Source organism: Pseudophryne corroboree, chromosome 1, assembly GCF_028390025.1.
Source record: "Pseudophryne corroboree isolate aPseCor3 chromosome 1, aPseCor3.hap2, whole genome shotgun sequence".
Classification (NCBI taxonomy): Eukaryota; Metazoa; Chordata; class Amphibia; order Anura; family Myobatrachidae; genus Pseudophryne; species Pseudophryne corroboree.
Window position 1 is genome coordinate 295,102,948 of NC_086444.1, and position 21,051 is coordinate 295,123,998.

The following is a 21,051-nucleotide window of genomic DNA, read 5'->3' on the forward strand; positions in this document are numbered from 1 at the left end:
GGGAACACATACACTGACCGGTACACCCACGGTGTTACCAGAGCGTCCACAGCTATTGCCTGAGGGTCCCTTGACCTGGAGCAATATCTGTCCAGTTTTTTGTTGAGGCGAGACGCCATCATGTCCACCTTTGGTTTTTCCCAACGGTTTACAATCATGTGGAAGACTTCTGGGTGAAGTCCCCACTCCCCCAGGTGAAGATCGTGTCTGCTGAGGAAGTCTCCTTCCCAGTTGTCCACTCCCGGAATGAACACTGCTGACAGTGCTATCACATGATTTTCCGCCCAGCGAAGAATCCTTGCAACTTCCGTCATTGCCCTCCTGCTTCTTGTGCCGCCCTGTCTGTTTACGTGGGCGACTGCCGTGATGTTGTCCGACTGGATCAATACTGGCTGACCCTGAAGCAGAGGCCTTGCCTGACTTAGGGCATTGTAAATGGCCCTTAGTTCCAGGATATTTATGTGAAGTGACGTTTCCATGCTTGACCACAAGCCCTGGAAATTTTTTCCCTGTGTGACTGCTCCCCAGCCTCTCAGGCTGGCATCCGTGGTCACCAGGACCCAATCCTGAATGCCGAATCTGCGGCCCTCTAGGAGATGAGCACTCTGTAACCACCACAGGAGAGACACCCTTGTCCTTGGAGACAGGGTTATCCGCTGATGCATTTGAAGATGCGATCCGGACCATTTGTCTAGCAGATCCAACTGAAAAGTTCTTGCGTGGAATCTGCCGAATGGATTCGCTTCGTAAGAAGCCACCATCTTTCCCAGGACCCTTGTGCACTGATGCACTGACACCTGGCCTGGTCTTAGGAGTTTCCTGACTAGGTCAGATAACTCCCTGGCTTTCTCTTCCGGGAGAAACACCTTTTTCTGTACTGTGTCCAGAATCATCCCTAGGAACAGCAGACGTGTCGTCGGAATCAGCTGCGATTTTGGAATATTTAGAATCCATCCGTGCTGTCGTAGTACTATTTGAGATAGTGCTACTCCGACCTCTAACTGTTCTCTGGACCGTGCCCTTATCAGGAGATCAGGAGCAGCCCCTCTGTTAAATGCCTGCTTACTGCAGCACCAACTAACAAAACTGAGCTCCTGTGCTGGGAGGCGGGGTGATATAGGAGGCGGCGCTGTGCATTCTGGGAACAGTCAAAGCTTTGAGTCTGTTGGTGCCTCGGATCAAGATCCTACTCTACACCCCATTGTCCAGACTTGTGGAGCCCAGTGTACCCCGCAGCAGAAATACACACTGAGTATATCCTGTGAACTACCTATACTAAATGATAAACCTGACACACTTAGCCCCCTCAGGTTATAGAATATAGGGATAGCAATCTGAGTGAGATACACGTAATGGAGGTCACACAGCAGCTATATGCACACACACACAGTCACAATGTACAATGCAGAAATTATGACATGCAATCAAACTGCACTGGACTAGCAATACAGAGTAGTACTATGCATAGCTATACACCCAATAGATATAAAAATGCACAGTAAAGACTAGATGCATATCACAGGGTACTTGTACTACATAACCCTGAGTAAATGCACTCTTTCTTAACTAACACTGTCAGCAGACATGTAGAATACTTAAGTGTCCTGTAAAATGCACAGCGCTGACATGCAGGCAGCTTTACAGAGGAGGATTTGTCCAAACAGTCCCAGGATCAGCTCAGCTTGTCCTAATGGCGCCCAAACGCTGACAGGGAGTGTGGGATATGCAGCTCCAGGGCGGGAACATTTACTCTAAATGGCACCCTGGGGCTGGGGCTACAGGTCAAAGCCTTATCCCCCCTGCTGGACTTCACCACCGGGGCGTAGTATTGTATGCCGGCGCCAGAACCCCGACAGCGTGGCGAGCGCAAATGAGCCCCTTGTGGGCTCGCCACACTGTGGGCACGGTGGCGCACTGCGCTGTTTTTATCTCCCTCTTGGGGGTCCACGACTCCCCTGGAGGGAGAATAGTGTCGGTATGCCGGCTGTCGGGATACCGGCGCCGGGATCCCGACAGCCGGCAACCTGAAGACCACCCCACCATTGGGTACTGTGGGCTTATATAAACGGTTTATGAGAAAACAGACCTGTGCCCTTGCCCTTGTGGTCTAGTGGGGTCCCTGTACTACGAGTGTCCACGCCAGCGTGCGCGGATCGCGATTTACAGCGGGTCTCACCGGGGGGACCCACTTACCTCCTCACTGAGTGCGGCTACGCACTCCAGGAGAACAGCGGTCGTGTGTGTGACTAATTGGTAGAAAACCAGAGCCTCCGCTGTAGGTACCCGGCAACCAGGGCACGGGAGTGTACATCGCCGCTGGGGGAGGTGATGGAGCTGCAGATGTCTGACTGACATCTAACACAGTCAGTGTCTCTGCTGCAGCCCTCTTCATTTTTCTTAAAAAGCTTCTTCTCGGGGCTGCTGTAGCAGCCCCCCTGTTGTATGCCTGCTTACTGCATGGCACCAACTACAAAACTGAGCTCCTGTGCACGGAGGTGGGGTTATAGAGGAGGCGGCGCTAGGCATTCTGGGAAGGTCAAAGCTTTGAGCCTGTTGGTGCCTCGGATCAAGATCCTACTCTACACCCCAATGTCATTCCCTGTGGAGTCCAGTGTACCCCGCAGCAGAAATTAATCTAAAGAAGCTCCCCTAGCTGTGATCGGCCCCTCCGGGCACATTTTCTAAACGGAGTCTGGCTCCTAGTGGACCAGTCTATACCCCATGGTACTAATGTGGACCCCAACATCCTCTAGGACATAAGAGAGAAGTTATTATTGCTATATTACACTTCTGATAAGAGAACTAAAGACTAGAAGTGACGTCATCCTTAATGTAAACAATATTCTATACCTGTGGCACTTGTAGAGTATTGTTTACATTTAGGAAGACAACTTCCAATCTTTATTCCTCAGATCAGAAGTGTAATAAGGAGATTTATGTTTTTACCTGTTAATTATTTTCTTCATCTCCATAATGGACACAGGGATCAAAGGGTTAGCCTGGAGAGGAGTCCGCAGCAAACTGTAAAGCTGTTGACAGCCCGCCTGGAGTATCATGTGATTAGATGGATATCAGGCACATCATCTACTTTTTACCCACTACTGTGCGCTACTGTGGGTTGTCGGGTGTGCAGCATGCCTGATGGGACAACAGGGCAAACCACGGCATTCAGATGAATGTGTCCATGATTAATATATTATATGATCTTATTCAGTGCATACGAGGCAGCTGATGTGTTAATTTGTCAGCTGGATACACACATCGTTAAGTGTGCACCCAGCTTTAAAAGTTTATTTCCCAGAAGCCCAGTGTCCCTCTCCTCTATAATCCACCCCCAGCAGCCAGTTAAGTTAACAAGCCCACGGCAATGAGTGAGACCACCAGCACACACTCAGAACCACACACATAGGGAAGGTGAGCAGAGAACCAGTATCCGAAGAATCAAACCCACAAGCCAGGTGTGACCGGGTGGGTGAATATCTGAGCAGTAATAAGATTTACAGGGTGTTACTCCAATCATTAAGAGTACCGGGTATGCATAATCAGTATTGTTAACCCTATGTGTGTATACGTAAGATAATCAGATACTGCACATACAAAGACCTCTGTGGTCACAGGCTAGTTTGCTTACACCAATCTACATAGAATTTGACGGCAGATAAGAACCACTTGGCCCATCTAGTCTGCTCCTTTTTTTATCCTTAAGGTAATCTCAACCCTTTTTGAACCTTAATTCTTTGTAAGAATATTCATATGCCTATCCCAAGCATGTTTAAATTGCTCTAAAGTCTTAAGGAGGGTACTCACGGAGTGATAATCTAAGCCAGAGGTTCTCAAACTCGGTCCTCGGGGGCACACACAGTGCATGTTTTGCAGGTAACCCAGCAGGTGCACAGGTGTATTAATTTCTCACTGACACATTTTAAAAGGTCCACAGGGGGAGCTAATTATTTCACTTGCGATTCTGTGAGGAGACCTGCAAAACATGCACTGTGTGTGCCCCCGAGGACAGAGTTTGAGAACCTCTGATCTAAGCAATCTGACTAGATTGCTTAGATTTTAAGCAGTGATCTCTCCGTTTGTACCCCCCACAGTGATAGCGATGCGCAGCCCCGCGCATCGCTATTGCTGGTGCTAGATTGGCCTCCCCCCCCCATCAACCCCCACACGCTCAGTACACATTGCGCTGTGCTGAGCAGTGGGAGAGATGTGTGCTGAGCGAACCGCTCAGCACAAATCTCTCCATGAATACGGGCCTTCAGCTTCTACCACCTCTGATGGGAGGCTATTGCACTTATCCACTACCCTTTCTGTGAAGTAATTTTTCCTTAAATTTCCACCGAACCTGCCTCCCTCCAGTTTCAGTGTATGTCCTTGAGTTCTAATACTTCTCTTCCTTTGAAGAATGTTTCCCTCCTGAACTTTGTTAAGATCCTTGGTATATTTGAACGTTTGTATCATGTCCCCTCTTTCCCTTCTCTGCTCCAAACTATACAGGTTAAGATCTTTTAGCCTTTCCGGGTAAGTTTTGTGATGTAGGCCATGCACCATTTTAGTCGCCCTTCTTTGTACACTCTCTAATGTATTTATATCCTTCTGGCGATATGGTCTCTAGCACTGGACACAGTATTCCAGATGGGGCCGTACCAATGACCTATAAAGTGGCATTATCACTTCTTTTTTCCTGCTGATTCCTCTCCCTATGCAACCAGGTATCTGACTTGCCTTTCTCATTGCTTTGTTGCATTGCTTTCCTGCCTTTAAGTCACTTGAAATAGTGACTTCTAAATCCCTGTCCTCCTCAGTAGTTTCTATTATAGTACCCTTGATACTATAATTAGCCTTTGGGTTTTTGAGCCCCAAGTGCATGATTTTGCATTTTTTAGCATTAAACTGTAGTTGCCACGTTCTTTGACCATTTCTCAAGCCTAGCTAGGTCATCAATCATTTGTTTACCCCTCCCGGTGTGTCTACCCTGTTGCATATATATGTATCATCTGCAAAAAGGCATACTTTCCCTTCAATACCATTTGCAATGTCACCGACAATGATATTAAAGAGAACTGGTCCAAGTACAGATCCACAGGGTACTCCACTTGTAACATTTCCCGCCATAGATTGCACTCCATTTACTACAACTGTCTGTTTCCCATCCTGCAACCAGGTTCTTATCCATTTTATAACCCACCCCCATGCTTTCAAGTTTATTTAGCAGTCTACGATGTGGGACAGTGTCAAATGCCTTACTAAAGTCTAGATATGCTACATCTACAGCTCCCCCTTGATCTATTATTTTCTTGGAAAAGGGTAGACCTGCAAGTGAGCAGGACAAAAGAAGACTAAAAGTCTAACCCGGGGCACGCTTTATATATGTAGAAATTAAAATTTAACTTTTAATATAGCTATTTAAAACTATGAACTACACAATATCACTAGACAAATACATTAACACATATACTCTGCCATAGGGCAGTACCTAAATTTTGAGTAATGAATAATATATAGCTCTTGCCTTCAGGCTCGTAATAAGAAATAAATTCTGACTATTATGGCAGACCTTTCACTACCATGAGCGAAAATATTTTTTGGTAATAATGCTCAGTGCTTCTATATAATAAAGAAGTCTTGCAGTATATAATTATAGTTTCATGTGAAGGTATATGGATTCACCAAAAGAATTGGCGAGCATTATTGCAAAAATTATGAACTCCCCAAGGTCTATAACCTGGTTACTACAATAATAGGGAGAATTGGCTTCACTGCGTCTAATTCCCAGCCATCAGACCTAGATTCTTCCATCATCTGTGTAAAGTTTATATGTGCTTCTATCCTATCAGTATTAGTATAATTACTCTGGAGCGATCATGATTACTAGGAATACACATAATGAATTCCAAAGTGTCCCTGATGAGTCACCAAAATCCCACCCAAAATGGCCACTGGACTGAATAAATACTCGTATCTGGGAGGAGGATCACTAGGCGACCAAGTGACCAAGCTCTAAGAGCGAAACGTACGTCTTCCGGTATAGGCCGGGTCCGACTTCCGGTTGCGGACCGCAGGCGCCGGCGGCTTCCTGGCGTCTCTCTCAGACCATCAGACGTGTACATCCCAGTTACACCAGACTCGCTGCAAACATGTTTTGCCCCCTTTATCTACTGACTGGGCCATTTTCTCCTCAGTTTCTGCCTTTACACGTCTGATCACTTTCTTAGCATCCTTCCATCTGTCAAGATACACCTCTTTGTCATTATTTTGAGTCTGTTTGTATTTCCTAAAAGCCATCTTTTTTTATTTCACACTAGTTGATACTTCTATTGTGAACCATACTGGCTTCCTTTTCCTGGTGCTTTTCCGAACCCTTTTGATACAAAGGTCTGTTGCCCTTAGTATTACTTTTCAGTTTTTCCCACCTCTCCTGCACTCCTTCCAAGTTCCTCCAGTCCGCCAATGAATCACTTAAACATCTCCCCATTTTTGCAAAGTCAGCCTTTCTAAAATCCAAAACCTTTGTTTTCGTGTGACAGGAGTTGGATCCGGTCTTTATACTAACCATACTGCTTGATGATCACTGGATCCCAGGTGCTCACCCACATATATGTCTGATATCCTGTCACCATTTGTAAGAATTAAATCTAATATTGAGTCTTTGCCAGTGGGCTCCCTCACCAATTGCTTGAGTGATGCACACTGTAAGGAATTTAGAAATTTGCCACTTGTAGCTGAACTTGCGAAAAACTTCTCCCAATTTACATCAGGTAAATTAAAGTCTTTGATGATTATGAATTCTCCCTTTAAAGCCATTTTAGTGATGTCTAACAATAGGTTCCTGTCCAAATTCCTGCCCCTGGCCTGGTGGTCTATAGATCACCCCAATGAGAATAATGTCCTTCTCCCTGGTTTCTATGGTGACCTAAAGGGTATCCGTTTTGTCTTCAATATTTTGTATTAAAGTAGCATTTATGCTTTTTTTTCACATACATTGCTACCCCTCCTCCTATTCTTCCCATTCTATCCTTCCTAAATAATTTGTATCCTGGTATAGCCATGTCCCAGTCATGATTCTCATTGCACCATGACTCTGTAATTGCCACAATATCCAGGTTATCCTTTGTCATTATCGCAATTAGCTCTGGAATTTTGTCTCCTTAGCTCCTAGCATTTGCACACATAGCTTTAAGATTTTTGTCTGTGCATCTGTTATTAGTAGCCATATCCTGACAGTACAAAATAAAGGACATGTTTAAAGCTGAAATTACCTGCTTGGTGATGTTGCTCAGTGTTTGCTATTTGTTTTTGTACTAATCAGGAATCACACTCTGTCCTTTACACCATGACTACACCTCACTAAATGTAAAGATATAGTACACCTGATCACAAATGGCCAAATGATCAAAGGAGGTAAACACCAGAGAACATGCAATAATAAACTGTGTTTCACTGAGCAACTTCCCCACACATGCAATGCCAATTACAAGCAAATCATTACTTTAAAAAACATACATGAGTTTGCATAAGAGAACTGTAGTGAGCAGATTAGGGATGTCTTTTCATACTGTAGTTTAAAAAGACAGATAACATTGGTACAGGTGAGAATCCAGATAGTTTTGGTAAGCTATAGACATAAATTTGAGCAGGTGCGGATGAAGTGGAAAGGTCTTGCAGCATTCCTAACACAGATTTAAAATGTAAGTGTCTGGGTTACTCAGACTGGAGTAGTTTCATGTGTAGAGGAATTGGACTTACATTTGTTTGAAAGCTGTCCTTCAGTGGTCCAGATTGTGGGTTGAATGCTGTCCTTCTGTTTACCTTCGGTTAACATCGAAATTATGTTTAAAATTGTAGTTATCCTTTGAATAATGTCCTTTGAAGTAATGGCCACAAACCTATCGGTTCAAGCCTCCTTAATGCTCTTTAAGTAATGGACCAAGTATGTGACTACACCCAACTCTAATGAACCCTCCCCCAGCAATGGCTAGTAATATAACAGTTTAAAGAAAACAAGCCAACATACCCACCAACTAAGATTTAACAGTCATGCCCTCATGCCTATACTCAGGAGATAACATTCCCATTTATCATTAGCAACCCATCATGTGCATAAGCAATCTAATACAAAAGCAGATGCCTTATACCTATAGCATTGTCATAATTCTTATCACCCAATTTGCTGACTAGTATTTCAGTGCAATCAGTAGTGATGATATGCCGCTCTCATTTTCAATATACTGTACCTAGACAAGTATCTATTCACAAGCAGTCATTTGGGTGTAATGTTCTGCAGGAGGGTAGTAGCCTCAATGATATTACAAGATTTATGACTGGTTGTTTTACAGGATATGGAGCCCCACTGTGGAGACATCCGGTATCCAACTGATAAAAGCACAGTAGTGAAATGGTCAGTCTCGAAGGCAGTAGGGCGCCCCGCAGTGCACAGCAGGTCACCCAAAGCAGCATGTCTATTTGAAGTAGATTACATACACAGCATCACATCTGCAATGCACAATACTCACAGGTATCTTTCTATTCATAAGTACTGGGGGCACTCTTTTATAAATTGTTCAGGTCCAAACAAATAAGAGTTCCTTTCTCCCTCATTTTTGTGTGTGACTTCAAGGTCATGTAAATAAACACAGGCCCTCTTCCCCATTGTTACTATCCCAACCATGACAGACAAGTTTGGTATTAGTGTATTTGATTGGGTATACACCCCTTTAGAATGTAGAAAAAACAGTTACTAAATAAAAAAAAAATAAAAAAAAAAAGGCTGTGCCTCCTTTCTAGAAACAAATGCAAACGCAAATTGCCATTGCATTTAAATGCTGGCAAAGGCACTCCGTTTAGTACCCTTCTCTTAGCCGACTGAATGCAAGATCCGCAGAAAAGTGCTCTCTACCCTATGGGGTAGCGAAACACTTTTGTGCTTGTTTGCGTTGCTGTACAGTACAGAAGATGCTATGCAGATTCAGCCGGCGAAGGATTCACTGGCCACTGAATTGCTCCCTAAGCCTCTTGCTCAACAACCTTTTATACAGAGAAATCTTCTACATCTCATAGGGACTGAAGGTATAACTTGTGTCAAAATACAGAATGAGTAGTAAACTAACATACAGTAATTCACTCCATCTATAGGATCTGTATCTATAAAAGTATTTTCATCAAAACCAGCCAAACAAATTGTTTATTTAATGTTGTATAAAATACATTTAAATCAAAATGCAAAACACACTATTTACACTCCAAGATAAGGAAGTCAATTCTGGGATTTAACAAATAATGTACCTGTCATTTACATGCAGTCCAGACAGTCTGGAAGACTGAGGCACTTTGTGAGGTCAATCAATGGTTTCCAGCCAATGAATGCGGTGCTTTAGTGTGGATATTGTTCAGGTTACAAAATGTTTGCTTCCATTGTGTGTATGTGGTGAGATCATAAATTAAATCATATTCCCATGCCTATAAATCAACCAGTACTCTTTATATTCCAAATAGCAGGCTGCTTTTCTGAGTAATTCATGTGAAAGCTTATTTGACATTAATATATATATATATTTTTTTTTTAAAGGAATCACTGATTAAAATAATCTACAGCATTAACAATTAGCATTATAATTTGTAAGTGTCTAAAAGCAATCCCCAGCATTTAGTAGTAGCCCATTTGTTTTATACAGACAGCCAGCAGCCATTTGATATTCTGTTGTCTGCAACAAACCATAAGCTGAAGTCAGTCCACATGGCTGCATTTGCTTAAATAGGTGTATCAGTAACAATGTGATAGCATGTGCAATTAGTGGAAGGAACAAAATACATACAAATAAATCTTATATATTACTCTGAAAAATGGGTTCACTACGATATGCCGGAGCCCGACCGCCGGCTTACCGACAGTGTGGCGAGCGCAATTGAGCCCCTTGCGGGCTCGCTGCGCTCGCCACGCTACGGGTACGGTGCTATTTTATTCTCCCTCCAGGGGGGTCGTGGACCCCCACGAGGGAGAATAAGTGTCGGTATGCCGGCTGTCGTGATCCCGGCGCCGGTATACTGTGCGCCGGGATCCCGTCAGTCGGCATACTGAAGACCACCCCTGAAAAATAACTAACAAGTTTGTTTCTAACCGCCCCTCAGGTGGAGCACCACAAAATTTTAATGTTGCACCAAATGTCTTTTGAAAACACTGCTTAGGAACTTTTGGTTTTCAATTAAACACACATAATAGACACAACATACTCAGAGGAAAGCTATTACTTTCACCAGTGGTCTGTACTCCAACCAGTAATAACGTGGATGTTCTGACATTGAGCTACATTATGCATATGCTAAATCAGCCTTATTTTTCTTGTTACATGAGTAAATATTGATTTAAAAATAGATTTTTTTATGTAAATATATAAAGGGGCTTAGCAAAGACATTCAAAATTAGATACGGATATTATTGTAGAAAATATTTTTAAGCAAGTTAGTAGCAATAGTGTTCCTGGTTTACGTTTTAGTGCTTGCAATTTTTTTTTTTCCTTTTTCCTTTTGGACCTAAAAGACATCCTGCTTTTCCACCTCAAAGAAACAAAACAAAAAAAGGCCACACAAAACCTATACCTTCTCATATCTACTACTGCTTCTATATTTCATATACAATAAGAAAATAGTAGAGGCATGACTACATTACAGTACCTGTGGGTCCTGTCTTCATAATAGGATTATTACAAAACAAAATGCATATAAAAGCATTATTAGTAATAATGTGGCTATAGAAAAGCGGATATGATAGAGCAATATATATATACATAGATATCACAGAAGTGGAATAAAAAAAAGTGTAGTACAGGAGCATCATACAGAAAATAAATGACCATAACATTATTCTGAAAAGGACATAAAAATATCATTCTTCTTTATCAACATCTTCTGCTCCTGCTCCCGCGTTTATCTTCTTTTTCGGCTGAACAAGAAAGATAAAATAAGAATTTACTTACCGATAATTCTATTTCTTGTAGTCCGTAGTGGATGCTGGGAACTCCGTAAGGACCATGGGGAATAGCGGCTCCGCAGGAGACTGGGCACAAAAGTAAAGCTTTAGGACTACCTGGTGTGCACTGGCTCCTCCCCCTATGACCCTCCTCCAAGCCACAGTTAGGATACTGTGCCCGGACGAGCGTACACAATAAGGAAGGATTTTGAATCCCGGGTAAGACTCATACCAGCCACACCAATCACACCGTATAACCTGTGATCTGAACCCAGTTAACAGCATGATAACAGAGGAGCCTCTGGAAAGATGGCTCACAACAATAATAACCCGATTTTTGTAACAATAACTATGTACAAGTATTGCAGACAATCCGCACTTGGGATGGGCGCCCAGCATCCACTACGGACTACGAGAAATAGAATTATCGGTAAGTAAATTCTTATTTTCTCTGACGTCCTAGTGGATGCTGGGAACTCCGTAAGGACCATGGGGATTATACCAAAGCTCCCAAACGGGCGGGAGAGTGCGGATGACTCTGCAGCACCGAATGAGAGAACTCCAGGTCCTCCTCAGCCAGGGTATCAAATTTGTAGAATTTAGCAAACGTGTTTGCCCCTGACCAAGTAGCTGCTCGGCAAAGTTGTAACGCCGAGACCCCTCGGGCAGTCGCCCAAGATGAGCCCACCTTCCTTGTGGAATGGGCTTTTACAGATTTTGGCTGTGGCAGGCCTGCCACAGAATGTGCAAGCTGAATTGTACTACAAATCCAACGAGCAATAGTCTGCTTAGAAGCAGGAGCACCCAGCTTGTTGGGTGCATACAGGATAAACAGCGAGTCAGATTTCCTGACTCCAGCCGTCCTGGAAACATATATTTTCAGGGCCCTGACTACGTCCAGCAACTTGGAGTCCTCCAAGTCCCTAGTAGCCGCAGGTACCACAATAGGCTGGTTCAGGTGAAACGCTGAAACCACCTTAGGGAGAAATTGAGGACGAGTCCTCAATTCTGCCCTGTCCGTATGAAAAATTAGGTAAGGGCTTTTATAGGATAAAGCCGCCAATTCTGAGACACGCCTGGCTGAAGCCAGGGCCAACAGCATTACCACTTTCCATGTGAGATATTTTAAGTCCACAGTGGTGAGTGGTTCAAACCAATGTGATTTTAGGAACCCCAAAACTACATTGAGATCCCAAGGTGCCACTGGAGGCACAAAAGGAGGCTGTATATGCAGTACCCCCTTGACAAACGTCTGAACTTCAGGAACTGAAGCCAGTTCTTTCTGGAAGAAAATCGACAGGGCCGAAATTTGAACCTTAATGGACCCTAATTTTAGGCCCATAGACAGTCCTGTTTGCAGGAAATGCAGGAAACGACCCAGTTGAAATTCCTCTGTAGGGGCCTTCCTGGCCTCGCACCACGCAACATATTTACGCCAAATACGGTGATAATGCTGTGCGGTTACATCCTTCCTGGCTTTGATCAGGGTAGGGATGACTTCATCCGGAATGCCTTTTTCCTTCAGGATCCGGCGTTCAACCGCCATGCCGTCAAACGCAGCCGCGGTAAGTCTTGGAACAGACAGGGTCCCTGCTAGAGCAGATCCCTTCTTAGAGGTAGAGGCCACGGGTCCTCTGTGAGCATCTCTTGAAGTTCCGGGTACCAAGTCCTTCTTGGCCAATCCGGAGCCACGAGTATAGTCCTTACTCCTCTCCTTCTTATGATTCTCAGTACCTTGGGTATGAGAGGCAGAGGAGGGAACACATACACCGACTGGTACACCCACGGTGTTACCAGAGCGTCCACAGCTATTGCCTGAGGGTCCCTTGACCTGGCGCAATACCTGTCTAGTTTTTTGTTGAGGCGGGACGCCATCATGTCCACCTTTGGTTTTTCCCAACGGTTCACAATCATGTGGAAGACTCCCCCGGGTGGAGGTCGTGTCTGCTGAGGAAGTCTGCTTCCCAGTTGTCCACTCCCGGAATGAACACTGCTGACAGTGCTATCACATGATTTTCCGCCCAGCGAAGAATCCTTGCAGCTTCTGCCATTGCCCTCCTGCTTCTTGTGCCACCCTGTCTGTTTGCGTGGGCGACTGCCGTGATGTTGTCTGACTGGATCAGCACCGGCTGACCTTGAAGCAGAGGTCTTGCTAGGCTTAGAGCATTGTAGATGGCCCTTAGCTCCAGGATATTTATGTGAAGTGATGTCTCCAGGCTTGACCACAAGCCCTGGAAATTTCTTCCCTGTGTGACTGCTCCCCAGCCTCTCAGGCTGGCATCCGTGGTCACCAGGACCCAGTCCTGAATGCCGAATCTGCGGCCCTCTAGAAGATGAGCACTCTGCAACCACCACAGGAGAGACACCCTTGTCCTTGGTGACAAGATTATCCGCTGATGCATCTGAAGATGCGACCCGGACCATTTGTCTAGCAGATCCCACTGGAAGGTTCTTGCGTGGAATCTGCCGAATGGGATTGCTTCGTAAGAAGCCACCATCTTTCCCAGGACCCTTGTGCATTGATGCATTGAGACTTGGCCTGGTTTTAGGAGATTTCTGACTAGCTCGGATAACTCCCTGGCTTTCTCCTCCGGGAGAAACACCTTTTTCTGGACTGTGTCCAGGATCATCCCTAGGAATAGAAGGCGTGTCGTCGGGATCAGCTGCGATTTTGGAATATTGAGAATCCAACCGTGCTGCCGCAGCACTATCTGAGATAGTGCTACCCCGACTTCCAACTGTTCCCTGGATCTTGCCCTTATCAGGAGATCGTCCAAGTAAGGGATAACTAAAACTCCCTTCTTTCGAAGGAGTATCATCATTTCGGCCATTACCTTGGTAAAGACCCGGGGTGCCGTGGACAATCCAAACGGCAGCGTCTGAAACTGATAGTGACAGTTCTGTACCACAAACCTGAGGTACCCTTGGTGAGAAGGGTAAATTGGGACATGTAGGTAAGCATCTTTGATGTCCAGAGAGACCATATAGTCCCCTTCTTCCAGGTTTGCAATCACTGCTCTGAGTGACTCCATCTTGAATTTGAACCTTTGTATGTAAGTGTTCAAGGATTTTAGATTTAAAATTGGTCTCACCGAGCCGTCCGACTTCGGTACCACAAATAGTGTGGAATAGTACCCCTTTCCCTGTTGCAGGAGGGGTACCTTGATTATCACCTGCTGGGAATACAGCTTGTGAATGGCTTCCAATACTGCCTCCCTGTCTGAGGGAGACGTCGGTAAAGCAGACTTTAGGAAACGGCGAGGGGGAGACATCTCGAATTCCAATTTGTACCCCTGAGATACCACCTGAAGGATCCAGGGGTCCACTTGCGAGTGGGCCCACTGCGCACTGAACTTCTTGAGACGGGCCCCCACCGTGCCTGAGTCCGCTTGTAAAGCCCCAGCGTCATGCTGAGGACTTTGCGGAGGCGGGAGAGGGCTTTTGTTCCTGGGAACTGGCTGTTTGCTGCAGCCTTTTTCCTCTCCCTCTGCCACGGGGCAGAAATGAGGCGCCTTTTGCCCGCTTGCCCTTATGGGGCCGAAAGGACTGCGCCTGATAATACGGCGTCTTCTTAGGTTGAGAAGCTACCTGGGGTAAAAACGTGGATTTTCCAGCAGTTGCCGTGGCTACCAGGACTGATAGACCTACCCCAAATAACTCCTCCCCCTTATAAGGCAATAACTTCCATGTGCCTTTTAGAATCCGCATCACCTGACCACTGCCGCGTCCATAAACCTCTTCTTGCAGAAATGGACAGCGCGCTAACTCTTGATGCCAGTCGGCAAATATCTCTCTGTGCATCACGCATATATAAAAATGCATCTTTCAAATGCTCTATAGTCAGTAATATACTGTCCCTATCTAGGGTATCAATATTTTCAGTCAGGGAATCCGACCACGCCACGCCCGCACTGCACATCCAGGCTGAGGCGATTGCTGGTCGCAGTATAACACCCGTGTGAGTGTATATACATTTTAGGATATTCTCCTGCTTTCTATCGGCAGGTTCCTTTAGGGCGGCCGTATCAGGAGAGGGTAGTGCTACCTGTTAGGCAAGCGTGTGAGCGCTTTATCCACCCTAGGGGGTGTTTCCCAACGTGCCCTATCCTCTGGCGGGAAAGGGTATGATGCCAATAACCTTTTAGGAATTATCAGTTTTTTATCGGGGGAAACCCACGCCTCATCACACACTTCATTTAATTCCTCGGATACAGGAAAAACTACAGGCAGTTTTTTCTCACCAAACATAATACCCTTTTTAGTGGTACTTGTATTATCAGAGATATGCAATACATTTCTCATTGCTTCAATCATGTAACGTGTGGCCCTACTGGAAGTCACGTTTGTCTCCTCATCATCGACACTGGAGTCAGTATCCGTGTCTGTGTCTGCCATTTGAGGTAACGGGCGTTTTAAAGCCCCTGATGGCGTTTGAGACCCCTGGACAGGCACAAGCTGAGTAGCCGGCTGTCTCATGTCGTCAACTGTCTTTCGTAAAGAACTGACACTGTCACGCAATTCCTTCCATAAGCTCAGCCACTCAGGTGTCGACTCCCTAGGGGGTGACAACTCTATAATAGGCAATTGCTCCGCCTCCATCTCATTTTCCTTCTCAAACATGTCGACACAATCGTACCGACACACCGCACACACACAGGGAATGCTCTGATAGAGGACAGGACCCCACTAGCCCTTTGGGGAGACAGAGGGAGAGTATGCCAGCACACACCAGAGCGCTATATATAGACAGGAATACCACTATAAAACGTGCTTTTCCCTTTATAGCTGCTGTTATTATTAGAACTGCGCCAAATTAGTGCCCCCCTCTCTTTTTTACCCTTTTCTGTAGTGCAGGACTGCAGGGGAGAGTCAGGGAGACGTCCTTCCAGCGGAGCTGTGATGGAAAATGGCGCCCGTGTGCTGAGGAGATAGGCCCCGCCCCCTTCTCGGCGGCCTTTTCTCCCGCTTTTTGGTGAGTTCTGGCAGGGGTTAAAATACATCCATATAGCCCTGGGGGTTATATGTGGTGTATTTTCGCCAGCCAAGGTGTTTACATTGCTGCTCAGGGCGCCCCCCCCTAGCGCCCTGCACCCTCAGTGACCGAAGTGTGAAGTGATCCTGAGTAACAATGGCGCACAGCTGCAGTGCTGTGCGCTACCTTGTTGAAGACTGATGTCTTCTGCCGCCGATTTTTCCGGACCTCTTCTTGCTTCTGGCTCTGTAAGGGGGCCGGCGGCGCGGCTCTGGGACCGGACTCCGAGGCTGGGCCTGTGTTCGGTCCCTCTGGAGCTAATGGTGTCCAGTAGCCTAAGAAGCCCAAGCTGGCTGCAAGCAGGCAGGTTCGCTTCTTCTCCCCTTAGTCCCTCGATGCAGTGAGCCTGTTGCCAGCAGGTCTCACTGAAAATAAAAAACCTAAAACTAAACTTTCACTAAGAAGCTCAGGAGAGCCCCTAGTGTGCACCCTTCTCGGCCGGGCACAAAAATCTAACTGAGGCTTGGAGGAGGGTCATAGGGGGAGGAGCCAGTGCACACCAGGTAGTCCTAAAGCTTTACTTTTGTGCCCAGTCTCCTGCGGAGCTGCTATTCCCCATGGTCCTTACGGAGTTCCCAGCATCCACTAGGACGTCAGAGAAATACTCATTAAAATACAAAACAAGAAGCCTTCCTGCCCCGCCCTCCATGCTGTGAGCAGCTCCCAGATCCCAGCGAAATCCTCTTTTCACAGCTGTTTTACAGTCTCCAGCTCACCTCCAGAGTATCCCCTGACTCCCCTACCCTGTATGGAGAGGTTTCTTACCCCTCAGTTGCCGGGAAAAGCACAAAGAAATTGTGCTGAATCCAAGATGGCGCCCGCAAATGTACAGCTGGGACCTGAGCTGCTCTCCACAGAGGAAAGTCTCTCTTCTCACACCCCTGCAGGTACCTCTAATGCTTATATTAACTTATGGGGAAGTGGTACATGCGATTGCTGAGGCTATGGAGCCGATGTTTAAAAAACAAACCGACCTCCTCCAGCAGAGCATAGCTACAATTGAGGGTCAGGTGCAGAAGCTGGCTGAACGCGTGTCCACTACTGAACATACTGCTGGGAATAATTTCCAAGATCTGCACTTTAAAAACTGACTTTTCTGCATTGCGGATGTCTCATTTCCAGCTACTTTCTAAGGTTGACGACCTAGACAATAGGTACAGCAGAAATAACCTCCATGTCGTGGGGTTACTGGAGACTTTAAAAGGACCTGATCACTTTAAGTTTCTCAGCATGACCCTTCCTCAATTACTGGAGATACCCATTGGCAGTCCGGACCTCATTATTGAAAGAGCACACCGCTTAGGCCCGCAGAGGAATAGCCCTGATCGCAGACCGCGAGTTGATTTATTTAAATTGCCTTAACTATGTCCACAAAGAGCAGATCTGGTCTGCTTCTCGTAAGCACCGGAATCTTTCCTGGTACGGACACAAGCTGCTAATTTTTCAAGACTTTTCTACAGAAGTCACCAGGGCTAGAAAAGTTGAGAACTCTCTCCTGTCAGTCTCGGATACAAAAAGGCTGCAAGTTTGCTTTCCTGTTCCTGACTCGCCTCTGGATTTACGCTGGTGACAACTTCACTGATTTCACATCTGCCCCTGACGTGGAGAATTATCTACAGGAATTGGACGCATCTTCTCGTGCTCAGTCCCCTGCGTCCCTGGCTTTAAGTAATGCAGATTTATTATCCTGATCCTATTTTTGGTCCCTGTTTTTGCTACTCTCCTTACAGCCTTCTACACATGGTTGTTTGTTTGTTTTTCTTTGGAGGAGACTCTGGACGTTTGTTTCATCTACAGCTGGGTGTCGTTAGGAGCTATTAAGCCGGACACTTGGCGGTGCACTTAACACCTGTGCATGGTTTACGGTTTGGGCAGTATGCATGTCATGCTGCCATGTTTTGTTTATTCTGTGTACTATATGTATGTTTTTCTCTTCTGTTTGTTCTTCTCTCCCTCCTGTGCGTCTTTTTCCATCTGTTCTTCCCTGTCCCATTCCCACCCCCCCACGTGGCTGGCAAATATCTGTTCTGGGGCTCCTCCCCATGTATACCATGATATGGTTTCCTTCTATGTTAGTATAACTGTATACTCTGTGTACTCTCTATATGCTTTAATGCTTTCTTATGGCTCAATTTAAATTAGGCACTTGGAACATTGGGGGATTAAATTCCCCCCATTAAATGTAATAAAAATAAGAATTTACTTACCGATAATTCTATTTCTCGTAGTCCGTAGTGGATGCTGGGGACTCCGTCAGGACCATGGGGAATAGCGGCTCCGCAGGAGACAGGGCACAAAAGTAAAAGCTTTAGGATCAGGTGGTGTGCACTGGCTCCTCCCCCTATGACCCTCCTCCAAGCCTCAGTTAGGATACTGTGCCCGGACGAGCATACACAATAAGGAAGGATTTTGAATCCCGGGTAAGACTCATACCAGCCACACCAATCACACTGTACAACCTGTGATCTGAACCCAGTTAACAGCATGATAACAGCGGAGCCTCTGAAAAGATGGCTCACAACAATAATAACCCGATTTTTGTAACAATAACTATGTACAAGTATTGCAGACAATCCGCACTTGGGATGGGCGCCCAGCATCCACTACGGACTACGAGAAATAGAATTATCGGTAAGTAAATTCTTATTTTCTCTGACGTCCTAAGTGGATGCTGGGGACTCCGTCAGGACCATGGGGATTATACCAAAGCTCCCAAACGGGCGGGAGAGTGCGGATGACTCTGCAGCACCGAATGAGAGAACTCCAGGTCCTCCTCAGCCAGGGTGTGCCCCTGACCAAGTAGCAGCTCGGCAAAGTTGTAAAGCCGAGACCCCTCGGGCAGCCGCCCAAGATGAGCCCACCTTCCTTGTGGAATGGGCATTTACATATTTTGGCTGTGGCAGGCCTGCCACAGAATGTGCAAGCTGAATTGTACTACACATCCAACTAGCAATCGTCTGCTTAGAAGCAAGAGCACCCAGTTTTTTGGGTGCCTACAGGATAACAGCAAGTCAGTTTTCCTGACTCCAGCCGTCCTGGAACCTATATTTTCAGGGCCCTGACAACATCCAGCAACTTGGAGTCCTCCAAGTCCCTAGTAGCCGCAGGTACCACAATAAGCTGGTGCAGGTGAAACGCTGACACCACCTTAGGGAGAAAATGGGGACGAGTCCGCAGCTCTGCCCTGTCCGAATGGACAATCAGATATGGGCCTTGTGAGACAAAGCCGCCAATTCTGACACTCGCCTGGCCGAGGTCAGGGCCAACAGCATGGTCACTTTCCATGTGAGATATTTCAAATCCACAGATTTGAGCGGTTTAAACCAATGTGATTTGAGGAATCCCAAAACTACGTTGAGATCCCACAGTGCCACTGGAGGCACAAAAGGGGGTTGTATATGCAGTACTCCCTTGACAAACTTCTGGACTTCAGGAACTGAAGCCAATCTTTTCTGGAAGAAACTTGACAGGGCCGAAATTTGAACCCTAATGGACCCCAATTTGAGGCCCATAGACACTCCTGTTTGCAGGAAATGCAGGAATCGACCGAGTTGAAATTTCTTCGTGGGGCCTTGCTGGCCTCACACCACGCAACATATTTTCGCCACATGTGGTGATAATGTTGTGCGGTCACCTCCTTCCTGGCTTTGACCAGGGTAGGAATGACCACTTCCGGAATGCCTTTTCCCCTTAGGATCCGGCGTTCCACCGCCATGCCGTCAAACGCAGCCGCGGTAAGTCTTGGAACAGACATGGTACTTGCTGAAGCAAGTCCCTTCTTAGCGGCAGAGGCCATGAGTCCTCTGTGAGCATTTCTTGAAGTTCCGGGTACCAAGTCCTTCTTGGCCAATCCGGAGCCACGAGTATAGTTCTTACTCCTCTACGTCTTATAATTCTCAGTACCTTGGGTATGAGAAGCAGAGGAGGGAACACATACACCGACTGGTACACCCACGGTGTTACCAGAACGTCCACAGCTATTGCCTGAGGGTCTCTTGACCTGGCGCAATACCTGTCCAGTTTTTTTTTTGTTCAGGCGCGACGCCATCATGTCCACCTTTGGTCTTTCCCAACGGTTCACAATCATGTGGAAGACTTCCCGATGAAGTCCCCACTCTCCCGGGTGGAGGTCGTGCCTGCTGAGGAAGTCTGCTTCCCAGTTGTCCACTCCCGGAATGAACACTGCTGACAGTGTTATCACATGATTTTCCGCCCAGCGAAGAATCCTTGCAGTTTCTGCCATTGCCCTCCTGCTTCTTGTGCCGCCCTATCTGTTTACGTGGGCGACTGCCGTGATGTTGTCCCACTGGATCAATACCGGCTGACCTTGAAGCAGAGGTCTTGCTAAGCTTAGAGCATTGTAAATTGCCCTTAGCTCCAGTATATTTATGTGGAGAGAAGTCTCCAGACTATATCACACTCCCTGGAAATTTTTTCCCTGTGTGACTGCTCCCCAGCCTCTCAGGCTGGCATCCGTGGTCACCAGGACCCAGTCCTGAATGCCGAATCTGCGGCCTTTTAATAGATGAGCACTCTGCAGCCACCGCAGAAGAAACACCCTTGTCCTTGGAGACAGGGTTATCCGCTGATGCATCTGAAGATGCGATCCGGACCATTTTTCCAGCAGATCCCACTGAAAAGTTCTTGCGTGAAATCTGCCGAATGGAATCGCTTCGTAAGAAGCCACCATTTTTCCCAGGACCCTTGTGCAATGATGCACTGACACTTTTCCTGGTTTTAGGAGGTTCCTGACTAGCTCGGATAACTCCCTGGCTTTCTTCTCCGGGAGAAACACCCTTTTCTGGACTGTGTCCAGAATCATCCCTAGGAACAGCAGACGTGTCGTCTGAAACAGCTGCGATTTTGGAATATTTAGAATCCACCCGTGCTGTCGTAGAACTACTTGAGATAGTGCTACTCCGACCTCCAACTGTTCTCTGGACCTTGCCCTTATCAGGAGATCGTCCATTTTCTTTGAAGAAGAATCATCATTTCGGTCATTACCTTGGTAAAGACCCGGGGTGCCGTGGACAATCCAAACGGCAGCGTCTGAAAC

General features: G+C 46.3%; 1 protein-coding gene across 3 annotated transcripts in view; it reads right to left on the reverse strand.

Moving 5' to 3' along the window:
* Positions 1–9,162: 9,162 nt before the first annotated feature.
* The window catches only part of TRAFD1 (TRAF-type zinc finger domain containing 1), a 141,909-nt gene continuing 130,020 nt past the window's right edge, over positions 9,163–21,051 (reverse strand). For all 3 annotated transcript variants that reach the window (XM_063964366.1, XM_063964365.1, XM_063964367.1), the window contains exon 12: positions 9,163–10,936. In XM_063964366.1, the coding sequence (XP_063820436.1) occupies positions 10,880–10,936 (57 nt within the window). In that variant the 3' untranslated portion in view covers positions 9,163–10,879. The remainder of the gene's footprint in view (positions 10,937–21,051) is intronic.